Source organism: Chaetodon auriga, chromosome 12 (assembly GCF_051107435.1).
Source record: "Chaetodon auriga isolate fChaAug3 chromosome 12, fChaAug3.hap1, whole genome shotgun sequence".
Taxonomy (NCBI): domain Eukaryota; kingdom Metazoa; phylum Chordata; class Actinopteri; order Chaetodontiformes; family Chaetodontidae; genus Chaetodon; species Chaetodon auriga.
Window position 1 is genome coordinate 11,756,915 of NC_135085.1, and position 12,943 is coordinate 11,769,857.

General features: G+C 42.7%; 1 protein-coding gene across 8 annotated transcripts in view; it reads left to right on the plus strand.

The window, feature by feature from the left end:
* Nucleotides 1-12,943, plus strand: part of ptprsb (protein tyrosine phosphatase receptor type Sb) — a 67,474-nt gene that overhangs the window by 23,336 nt on the left and 31,195 nt on the right. For all 8 annotated transcript variants that reach the window (XM_076744484.1, XM_076744485.1, XM_076744487.1 and 5 more), the window contains exon 5: nt 5,987-6,175. In XM_076744484.1, coding sequence (XP_076600599.1) covers nt 5,987-6,175 — 189 coding nt within the window. The remainder of the gene's footprint in view (nt 1-5,986; nt 6,176-12,943) is intronic.

A 12,943-nucleotide genomic window follows, 5' to 3' on the forward strand; every position in this document is an offset into this window, starting at 1 on the left:
GGCTGCCTAATGGATGCAGATGTGGTAGGTTCTGGTTGGGGAGATCATTCTTCTTTTGCCTTCAACATCATCCCACATCGCCCTCCCCATCCCATTACCTACTCCTCTTCCCCCTTTCTTTTTTCCTGACTCCATATTTCGGTCTCTGACTCCAGCAGCCTCCTCTTTGGCCCACAGCGATGTACGTTTCTAATTTCTTCTCTCTTGTTTTATTCATTCTTTCATTTTCTGTGCCATCTATTCTGCCTGACCCTCACTGTCTATCCGGACTCTCTCTCCTCTCTCCTCCTTTTGCATTTTTACAAGCTCTCTGCTGCTCCACCCACCTTCACCCCCTCCAAACCCACACCATCCCCTTTCCACCCAAACTGCTCTTTTCTATGGACACTGCAGTTGTGTTGTTCCGCCTTCAGGAGATGTGAATATCTGCAGTTCTGCATGTTTGAAAACCTCTGGTGGGCGAGAGATTCTCATCACTGCAGCTGTGCATATACAGTATGTGTGTGCTTGTGTGTGTGTGTGTGTGTGTGTGTGTGTGTGTGTGTGTGTGTGTGTGTGTGTGTGTGTGTGCATGAGCAACCTGCATGACTGTGTATGTGGGTGAATGCATGCACATGGATTTCTTTGTGTATGGGTGTGTGCATGTGCATATTTGTGTGTGTATGACTGGTTTGTGCAGAGTAATCCTGATTATACTCACCTCCCAGTGTCCCATTTTAGGAGAAAGGGAGGTGAGGGATGGGGGAGGAAGAGGGTGAGAGAGAGAGGGGGGAGGAGAGATGTTCTGCCACCACGGCAAACACCCTTCAAATGAACAACAGAGTCAGATCAGTGATTCCCCCCAGGCGTCTGCTGCATTGGCAGGCCGGCGGCTCAAGCAGCATTTCGGTCTGGAAACAACTGAGAGTATCAACTCAGCCTGCAAGAGGATTACACTCCTTGAGTGAAGAACCAGCTCTTTCATCATATATACCCCCTCATCTTCACTGTTTTATTCCCTCCTTTCTTTCCTTGCAGTCTATTCTTCATGCATGTTTGTATGCAATAGACTGTTATGTGTTGGATCATCATGTTTTGTGAGTTTAGTCTCCGTCTGCTGGATCTGTGCGGAGAGCCAAAGTAGGGCTCAGGATGGTGGGGACACATGTGGGTTTTTGGTGGGATTGACCTATGGTTCTGTCTGATTCTGCATTGTATTGTGATCTATTATCATAAAGGCCCATTAGCATTTAAAGTGCTCCCGTTCAGCCCTCCTGCAGTCTATAGGAGTCAAAGCATTACAGCCTCTGAAGACTGCTGAGCGCTGGCACATTAATCCTAAATCAGGCTCCCTAAGATCGGCTTTTATTCAGGCTTCTTTCATGCACATGGCCATTCCCCTCTGAAATGAACTGAAAGATGAATAGGCAACCTGTTTCTTAACCAGGACGAATGATAATTTTCTGTGGGGAAGCGAGTGTTTGTGTGCGTGTGTATCTGTGTTCGGGCGACTGAGGGAAATACAAAGAGAGACAGGAAAAGAAAACCTGGATTCATGTTTGTTTGTTTGCATCATATGCATTATGTGTTTGACTTTGTGTGTGTGAGTGTTTCTATGTCCTAGTATTTGTGTGTGTGTGTGTGTGTGTGTGTTTGCACGCGGACGCATGAATTGCATATTTGCCCAGATTCGGTTGGCTTCACCGACTGGTTTTGGGCACAGGGCCTGATTGCCCTTCTGCAAACATAACCAGGCCAAAATTTACGCTCTCAACCTCTTGATACACACAAATACACACAAACACAAAGCTCCAGGGAACAATACTGGTTGGTCCTTGCCAATGTTCCCCCAAACGCTGTTGACACACACAGTGTTTATGCACACATGCCGCATTTTTCCATAGGCTGTCTTATCAATTTAACCAGGAGATGAAAAATAAGCGGTACTTTAGCACAGCCGTGTTTGTGTTTGATAAATGATTCATTTGTTGAAAAGTGTGATCAAGGCCATGCCCGCAGTATCTATTTCAAGCAGTCGCTGACTCATCCAGGAGCTGGGCTGAATACCTGTAGCTCTCTATTCTCCTCTCCAGTGAACTGTACTTCAGTGTCCAGCACAACTATCTGTCTGCTGGCTTATCTGTATCTGCAGAACAGAGTATGAGTCTATCTATCAATCAATCTATCTATCTATCAATCAATCTATCAATCTATCAATCAATCTATCTATCTATCTTGAGTAAAATGGGGCTAAAACTGTTGAGATTTCATAGTTTAGTTTGTTTGACACAAAGCAAAAGTGGGCACCGGGTCAAACATACAAATCAACCAAATGTAAAAAGTGTAAAACAAAACAAGTCTCTTATTTCCATTTTCTCAATAACACACAAATGAACTAAGATGTTCAACAATGATTGTTGATTGTGTCTTAGCACCAATGCCAAACAGTTGTTGATTTCAGCTTTACAAATGTGAGCTTAATACCATTTCAAATTTACATTTTTAGCTCTTGAACAAGCAATTTGTCACTTTGTGCTCAGGGAAATCGTGATGTATTTTTCCACTGTTTTGTGTAAATTTAGAAAATAAATGATTAACTAAACAAAGGAGGGGACTGCCCATTGTTCCTGACAGCCCATTATTCAGAAATCCCCATAGTCCAAAAAAGACCCACCCAATGTCAACCTGATTGGCTAGCACTCATTGCTTGGTTAGGGCGGGGGTTACATGGTTAGGGTTTGAAAAAATATCAGGGTCAGAGCTAATCAGAGGCTGGAACATGGGTGGGAGAAACTGATGCAGGTAATTGAAATGATGGGCTGTCAGAACAATGTAATGGCACCTAAAAGACAACAATCCTGATCGTGATTAGTGATTGTGGCGTTCATTTTTCAAGCAAATGCCTGCTCCATCCTCAAAATGTGGAAAATTGCTATGTAATACTGCTGTTAACTGAGTATCTTTGACCAGCTGTTCAGCTGCCAAAGACATCATCTCAAGCTGCGGTGAGTTGTGATGGCCATTTTTTTTTTTACCATTTCTTGAAATTTTATGGACTAAACAATTTAACAATGAATTGAAAATAAATCACAATAAAGTATATTTTTAGTTTGTTTCAGCCATAAACAAGAAACATTAAAAACAATTATTATATATATATATTTTCAGAATATACTGTATTCTTATAGTAACATTGTTTTTGTATCATATGGCCATTCATCCATTCATCTCTCTGTCCAGCTTTTGCTTTTCCTACTCTCTGTATTTGCACCGTTGATAAAGACCTGACTGGAATACAGAGCCACACCCCCTACAAACACACACACACACACATACATGCACACACACACACACACACACGCACACATACATGCACACGCCCCGAGCCCGCTGCAGCAGCGTGCTCTAATTAACAGCCAGGGAGTCCATGTAGTTGTTGCTGGCGGGGTGATAAAAAGACCATCTGAACCCTCTCAGGAGGGATGGGATTGGGGGAGGGCAGAGGGGGAGCAGATGTAGGTCTAGCATATTCGTCACCTCGGGGGAGTTCGCCTCCTGACCTCCCAATCAATCTCTCTCCTCTCCCTTCGTTCTCTTCCTCCTTTTTTCTGTCAATGGTCGTACCACTGGCCTCCATTCAGGTGGATCATTAGCATTGATCAGTCGGGGACAGTGGAATGGGGGAAGTAGGTGGTGGTCCCCCCCCCAGCCTTCCACTTAGGTCTCCATTGGCTGATATCAGACGGTTGGTATGAGGCCTGATAGCCACCTGAGCCCTAACCACAGCGCTCAGACTCAAATGTCGCCACCGGACGCTCCTCTGAGCTCTGATGTCTTCTTGTGTCTTTTGTGGCATTTCTCCTCTCCTTCCTCCCCTCAGTCCCGTCATCAGCAGCAGCTTGACATTCTTATCTGACGGGGTCTCTCCAAAGCTGATGACTGTGGAAAGAGAGAATGAGAGCGATAGATCCTATCTCCACTCAGCCACTCATCCTCAGCACAGTGTGGAAACAGATGGTACACGTCTGTCATGTGGTTAGGTAGCAGGGGGCCCGGAGGAGGAGAGGAGCAGAGGAAAAACACAGCGACAGTTGACATGGCCGCGCTCTGCGTCTTGGACTGTGTTTTGCTCCGGGTTTGTCAGCGATGCCCAGTTTGAGCTGGCTAACTTTTATGGGGTTTTGTTGTGCTTGACAATCAAGAGGCTCCTGTGGGTTTGATTTATTAGCTGAGGAAATTGCCATCTTGGTAATTGCTTTGCTGCTGTAGGAAAGTGGAATATATAATTATAGTTCCAGGTATGGGGGAGGTGTCTGTGTGTATGTGTGAGAGAGATAGAGTGGTTAAAATGGTAAGGAGAGGAGGAAGCAGGAAGCCTGATGGATGCTTGATTACGTGTCTGGCCATCTGGACTGTTGTCACTGAGCTGCTTAATCCCATTCACCAGAGAAAGTGTATGTGGATGTGTTTGTGTGTGTGTGAAATGGAAAGCAACTGCTTTTCTGCGTGCACACACCCTTATTTTCCTGGATGTGTGCGTGGATGTGTTTTGTACGTTATTCCACATGTCGCCATATCGCACATGTGAAGATGCTAATAAGAACATAGCTATAGAAACAAATATTTACACACAGATACACACACACACACACACACACACACACACACACACACACACATTTACATATTTCCATTACTTTGAGTGATTTTAGATTGCCTTACATTCATTTTGTGGACCCTAACCATGACCATTACACTACATGCCTAACTCTGACCCTAACCTAAGTCTTCACCCTGAAACTTAACGATTTACATTACGGGGATTTGCATAACATATGACTGTGAAAACTGAGAAATACACATCCACACACACTCACACACACACTTATCTACAGCCCCCCAATGTAATCAGACATATCCAGACACATCCCAGATCGGCCTCTCTAATCGTTGGTACATTTTAACAATTACTGCTAACAAGTCCTTATTACCCCCAGTGCCCTGCCCCTCCTCTTGATCCCAGCTTCTAATTGCTGCTGCTGTTTCTGAGCAGCTCTCTGCATAGTTATTAGACAGGAATCATTACCACCACAGAGCCAGACCATGGAAAACTCACAGTTCACTGCCGCTGCCACCAAACACCTGTGTTTCTGGGTTAGGAGAGTACTGTATGTGTATGTGTGTGTGTGTGTCTGGCTGTCTTTCTGTGTGTGTGTGTGTGTGCCTGTGTCGGCACTTAAGTAACTCCTGCTGACTGGGCGGTATGTTTATACTCCTGTAGAAATGGCCTGTCACACACACACACACACACACACACACACACACACACACAGACACACTAAAACCTAGCTGTGTGTCTGCCCGCCTACTAGATCACCTAATGACAAGCTGGCTGTAAGAACGAACACACAGCTTTGATGAGGAAGGGTATAGTGACTCCACTGTCCTCGCCAGTATCTCCACTTTCAAGGGTCTGCAGATGTTAAAGCCGGAGGAACAGTGGCTCTCACATCAGTGTCTGCGTGTGAGCGAGTTTTATGTTTCACCACAGAAGAAGTGAAGAAAGGGATGAATGCATGGCAGCGCTGAGTCTGTGTCTGTGCAGGCAGGCAGATAAACTGGTCGTTTGTGTTTCGATAAAATGCAGATCAACTGTCCCACAAAATGAGGAGCGCACACATTTGTTCATTATTGTTCCAGCGGATTTGCTCCAAAAAAAATTAACTTTTTCATGATCTGTTTTTAGCCGTGCTGGACGCATGACTTCAGGGATGGCAGAATGAGCAGCAATCTGCTACACACCTGCATCTTAACATTGTTATGAGAATATTAACATGCTAATGTTAGCGTTTAGCTCAAATTATGGCTGTGCCTAAGCATCACAGAGCCTCTTTTGTGGCTGTAGGCTCTTTGACTTGTTTAAAAGGGCCATTTTTGACTGCTTGATATACATTCGATGCTGCTAGAATCTGTAAATTCTGAATACTTTCTTTCTGCATCCTTCCAGAGGATCTGTTGCCGTTTGGCTTCCCCAGTATAGACATGGGTCCTCAGCTAAAAGTGGTGGAGCGCACGAGGACGGCGACCATGCTGTGCGCTGCCAGCGGCATCCCCGACCCGGAGATCTCCTGGTTCAAAGACTTCCTGCCTGTCGACCCGAGCGCCAGCCAGGGTCGCATCAAACAGCTCCGATCAGGTGAGAAAGACAACCAGTTACTGTCAGATTATTTCATTTGAAAACAAGTAAACAAACAGTGCATCTAAAGCTTAGCATCGCTATCAGGTAAAATCCCTGTTGCTCTAAATTTGGTGATTATCATGTTTTAATTAGGATTGAGGGATTACATGCTCCTCTCTGAGTTTATCTACATCCTTTGGGGGTGTGAAACCTTTTTAAAGCCAATTTCATAAAAGGATAATTGTGCCGTCCTTAAGCCCAAAAAAAAAAAAGACGAAGCTGTTTTTATTAACATTTGGGAGAAAAGATTATAAAAAGATGACACTTTAAAGGCACAAATCTCCTTCCATTGTGGATTGTAAAGGTTGAAAAACATCATGCAGCTGAAGAAAATGCCACGTCTTATAACCACTATCAGAAGTGGGTTGAAAAATTTCACACACAATTATATAGCAAATTCATTTTGAAATGTATATTTAATATAATAATCAATTTACGCCAAAACAACCATAATTCATTTTTGTCAGACTCCAAATCAATAGATAGAGCAATGGGAGTTTCTTCACATTAGGTATTTAACTGATGCTCCTCTTATCTTTTGACCCGCCCAGCCTGAAATTGTGTGAAATGAGCTCAGTGTCTCAAAATCTGAACGTAAGATCAGTTTGCCAGCGCTATTAAAAGAGAAAAGCAGGAGGGAAGCTTTTTGCGCTGCTGGAGAGAGAGGGGGGAAGGTGTGTGTGTGTGTGTGTGTGTGTGTGTGTGTGTGTGTGTGTGTGTGTGAATACAGAAGAATCACATCTTGCGTTTAAGACAGTTTGTTCAGCTTTGTTTATGCTCTTCTGTATAGATGATACAGTGTCTCCTGGAGTAGGCAGACGCGTATTTTCTCAGCCATCCTCACTCAGTTGTCCTCAGGGGGAATGAAAGTGATGGTGAGGCGAAACCATTTTGTTGTTGCTTCATCCATATTCTCTGTGCTCCTCCGTCCTGCCAGCCCCGATATCTCCCTGCTGTCAGCCAGTATCCTTCACTGATCACTAGTGCCCTCTGTCAACCTTGTGTCTGCGTCTCCATTTGCAGACTTTGCCGTGACGCTGTTGAAACTAATTTAAGTGTCTCACACTTTCAAATTTTCGGCTTGTCACCGTTGCTTCTGTTGCTGGCTAAAGTGATAAATGTAACCAGGAGATTTTATCAGGCATAGCCAGCTACAGCTGATTATTGCTAACTGTGAGTTAGTTGAAAAGCCTGTCAAAACCAGAAACACATGAAAGGGCCTCAAATATGCAAATGATGGCTACATACCATATATTATGTAAAGCTTCATGCCCCAGGCAAAAAGTAAAAAGGTGTAGCAATGCTTTGTATTGCTGGAGAGAGCTATAGCAACTCTGGCGTTACAGTGCAGTATGAAAAGGAAAGTGTAGCATCATACTGTTCCAACAAAATCCCTGCTCTAGATTTGGTTTATGCTACAGCATTTAAGCAACAGAAGTTAGATTTATGCCTTATTGTCTGTAATTTCACTTTTACAAGGATGTGGACGTACTGCTTGGCAGACATAATGCTATTACGTGTAACGAGTTTGGCTGGGGTTCCTGGAACATAATCAAATCTAATGAAGAGCAGGACAGAGTCGCCAATGTTAGCCCAAAGTCTGGTACAGTAACATCCAGGATTGTCTCTCACAGTTTGGTAATACCACACAGTAGCGGCTCCAGTGCTGTATCCCTCACAAAATAATGTAACATTAGCTAATGATGTGCTCCATAGCCTCAGAAATAAGACTACATTAGTCTTACTGTAGGTAATATGCTAATGTTTGCACTTAGCTCACACAAACAGAGTCTGTAAAACTCTTTATATATGGAGTATCGCTCTGACTGCAGCCGCAACTGCAGGAGAAATACAAAGCTTGTAAGGACTGCCGTGTCTAGTTACGGTTGCTATGATATGCAAACCAGTTTTAGCTCCAACACCCATTCCCAGTATAATTTCCAGAAGCCCAGTGATGTGTAAAACTGGATACTTGCCACGGTGACATACAGAGTACCTGAAGTGTAATTGCCTCATACTCTGCGGCAGGTGTGGGTGGAATAGGACCAGTCTCGCTGCTGCATGGATGTAGGTGAGACAATAGATACACTTACAAAAAAAAAAAACACTCTCTAAAGTTTATTAGAAACATCAGAAACATGCCAGAGGGAGCAGTGCAGTGATTGTTTTAAAGATCCCTAATTACAATAAACAGTATGCAAATGTTTTTCTTTTCTCTACTTATAATTTATGAGAAAGCGTTGGTGGCCTTGGAGCTACAAAGTAATAGAGAACCGAACTCAAACCGCTCCGTGCATCTTGAGACCTTGTTTTTGTTTACTATTTTCCTTCTTAGTAAGTACAGTATGCTTTCATTGGTACACTGCATTGTGCATGGAGTACTTACTTTCACCGCCCTCGCAGATAAATTGTAAATAATTTAACTATCTATCATAATAAGTTTCACTTGGTCTGCTCTGAGGCTCATTTTGTCCCCTGCAGGGTGTCACACGGAGACATGACACTGATTCACCGGTACAGACCGTTAGGCCACATATCACATCAATGAAACAGTAGCAAGACAAATGGCTCAGTGAGAATCACCGCAGGGTTTAATAGGATTTCAAATCGCCAAAAGCTGAACAACAAAATGCACTGTATAATGAACCAAACACTGCAGTGAGATGACTTGGAGGAAATCAATTACACCTGAGCTCGGCACAAAATAGCACTGAGATGTGTTATGGATGAAACACTCCTTTAAGATCTGTTTAATGGGGCGCCTTCCAAACAATGCCTCTGATTAAGTGGACGGCTGCCAGCTCCTGTTGGACTCCAGCCAGGGATCTGTTTTGGGCCGCAAACATTGTTTTCTCTCCGTCTTTCCTTTTCTTTCTCTGTTGGGTCTTGGAAATATTTTTATGAGCCATATGGGTCAGGATGAAAAATGATATTAAGAATGTCCGCACTCAAATCCCACAAAAGATGACTCTCAGCCATTTCACAGTCCACAAGTATCCATCATCTGTGGTGTCCTCCCACTGCAGGTAACCATCCAATATGTGGCACTCGACAGCCATAAGCACCACGCATACACACCTAAAACCTGCGCATACGTGCTATCGATTTCCTGAGGGTAGAAACATATGGCGCAGTATAAAGTTGAACTTCTCCTGACATCTTTATACCTCAACCAAGGCGTCCATCTATTTTTCCACACCATCTGCTGCACCAGTTTAGACGTGCGTGAGGAGAACCACGACAAGCTCGGGACTGAGATCTGGAGAGTTTACCTCAGCATTTAACAGCCTTCGTAGACCTACACTCTAACAGATGGCATGCAGTATGGACCCCAAGGTTGACTGCTGGGTAATGGATGGACCTGTCTTGGCTAAGGACTGTGATCTGATCAAAGGTTGTGTGTATGGTAGTGGTCACGGTTTGGGTCACTTTGTTTAATACACAAAAGACAGTTTATTTTCTTTTTATCGGTTGCACACTGCACCCATGAGGTTTTGTCTGCCCACACATACATTTTTTCACATCAAAGGCACCCCCCAGAATTCAGACTATTTTTTATTGAAGGCAGATTTTCTCATCAGGACAGACTCAAAATGTGGCGTGTGCATCACTCAATACCTCAGCCACGGAGGTTATTTTTGGTCCTGTTTGTTTGCCTGTCTGTTAGTCAGCAGGATATCTCAGAAACACATTCCAAGGAAATTTGGTGGCAAATTAGGACAGTGATGTTCTCTTTGGTGAAGATCCAAGATTTTCTCTTTTTTTTAAGGATTTATTGAAATTCTGAGACAGACAAACCTTTTACAGATGGTGTTTCTAGACTGAGTTCATGTTGTTTCTGTTGAGATTTGTTATACGTGCTTACCTTATTCAGATTTATGGCTGTAGTAAAAATCCTCAATGTACGACATCAACTAATTATTATTTTCACTGATTAATATGCTGGTTGGTTTGGTTTTGTCTGCAAACTGTCAGGAAATTGAAAAATTTAAGAAGAATTTACTGTCATATAAAACTAAAAGACAGCAGCAAATCTTCACATTTGAAGTCAGAACCTGATCCATCCGTCAATGGACCAATGATTTCAGGTCTAAATCAATAACATTGTGTACTCCATATTATATAACACTTGGATTCACATCCCAGGGAATTTGAGAAAAAAACATGATGAAATTATAGTGTGCAACTGAACGTGTTTGATCTCGGCAGTTTTATTTTTACCCTGTGTTAAGTAGATATGTTCTGTTAAAAATAGGGACCGCCTGTCTTAATTATTGTCCAGTCACACATTAGAAGTTAATGTCTCACCTTGGGGGGTAGACCGGAGTCCAGGTGATCTGTTTGACCCAGATCTTCTGGCAGAGCTATCGGGTTAGCGGGATCTGCTGCCATCTGATCGGCTGCGTCTCTGCCCAGCAGACAGACATAATACACCTTTCGCTATTTCGCAGCAGCTCAATTTACTGAAGTCACATCTCATTCAGGGACTGTCAGCAGCTTCCGGACTCACTAACAAACTGTGCTCCCTCGTCTTATCTGTTATATTTCACTTTCTCCTTTTAGAGCTTTTGTCCTGCTTTTCCATCCTGACTGTCATTAAGGTTGTCCACTGCTACATATCCATCCACGCTGTGTGTCTATGTGTACGTGTAGTGATCTTTCTATGTGCGTATATACTGAACACCATGTATGGCAGCGGCACGTTCTGCATAAAAGAAGATTTCAATTGCAGATTTCAAATTTGTGCTGATAGTTAGCCATATGAGCTGCTTCCAGCTGTCAGATGAGTTCTTGTTTGCAGATCTCCACCTGTCCAGCTCCATCTCTCCTCCACTCCGTCTTCTCCTTCTGCCTCTCTTTCTGGAGCGGATCCTCGGCTGTAGAGTAGATAATTTATTCCTGTTTATCTCCCAACTCTGCCCTGTACTGTGGGGAAATGAGAGATGGAAAAATAGAGAGAAAGAGGAGGGCACGAGCTGTTTCTCTTTCATGTAATGCACAAGATAGAAGCAAAAGGATGACAGCTCCAGCTAGCAGGGCCTCGGCTCACTAAACACGCTCAAACACACAAAAACGCACACTTGTACCCCAGCTGTGTGAGAGTAACAAGTCAAACTTTCCCTCCTCTGAGCCCCCAAAAACATGCTGTTTAAACTTCTGCATCTGATCAGCTACTGTGTCTTTTGGAGGATCACACATACAAACTGTCTCTCTGGAACCTTTTAGTGCTTAACTGGCCAGGTTTTTAAGATTTAATCACTAAAAGCTTTTTTCGCCATTAGGATAACACACCGTGTGTATTATATATGTCCGCGGTGGTGGAAAGGAACCAGTAAGTACATTAACTCAAGTACTAGGTTTAATTTTAATGCACTTCTTTAGCATAGGGCGACAACTACATTTTCATTTTCGATTAATCTGCCTATTACTTTCTTATTTAATCATATAATTGTTCGGTCTGTAAAATTTTGATCTGAGATCAAAAATGACATTTTCATGTCTCTCTTTTGCCTGACCAGCACCAAAAACCCAAAGATATTCACTTTACAGTTATATAAAACAAAGAACCAGACAAAATAGTTCACTTTAAGTTACTTAGATAGTTAATTAAAGGAGTTTAGTTTGTGGTTACATCAGGGATAACTTTTGACAAATTATGTTTTTTTGTGTAATTTGTATAAAAGGATCCTTTAAATTCAGCACTTATTTTATGTCAACTAGCTACAAATGCCACTAGCATGTTAATGCATAATTAACAATAATGCAGTTATTTAATGTATGTGTAATATTTTACACTCTTAAAAGGACCATTCTGCATAATTACATTTTTTTTCCAAATCCTTTGTGTAATTTTGAATGCTGACCTTTTACTTGTAATTTAGTGTTTTTATGTTGTGGTATTGTTTGTGAAAATCAGTGTTAGGGCAGAACATACTATATGTACTGTCTTCTCTGTATCGCCATACATCTTTTACAAGCTAGATCCCTTTTATTGGTCTGACAGAAGATCTGATACAAAACACAGTGCTTTGTGTGTGTGTGTGTGGTTGTGTGTGTGTGGTTGTGTGTGCGTGTGTGTGTGTGTGTGCGTGCGTGTGCGTGTGTGTGTGTGTGTGTGTGACGTGCGTTTTGAGTTGTGTCTTTTTCCTCTCCTGCAGCAGAGTGTAATCCATGGTTTTGTGCTTCCTCCTCAGGCTTCATGTCAAAGTCAGTTTCAGATGAGATGAATATGACAGAGCAGGCTGAAAGAGCAAAAAAAAAAAAAAAAATCACTGCTGGTAATTCAAAAGGCCGGTAGCGCAAAAAAAAAAAAAAAGAAAAAAAAATCAAAAGCAGTAAGAATAGCACTCCATGAAACAAAAGAAAGAAAAGAATACCTGACGAGCACTCTGTGTAATTATAGCACATTTAGGGAGACACTGTTTACCACGGTGGGATCAGGGTAGGAGGATAAAGATTGAGGACGAAAAAGAAACAAGTTGAGGAGTTAAAGAGCGTTGTCGGGTTGTTGCCGTGGGGTAAAGCTGTGTAGCTGCTGCCAGTTAACTGCCAGGATAGAAACAGGCTTTCTTCACGGCAGCAGTGAGCCTGCTGTAGGAGAGGAATCACTAGCTTGTAACAACAAAAGGTCCTTTAAGTGTCATCTAAGTTTATAAAAAGACATTTTGAGACTTGTTATTGAGTTCCAAACTTTTTGGAAAAAAAAATCAGATTCTTGAGTTTCTG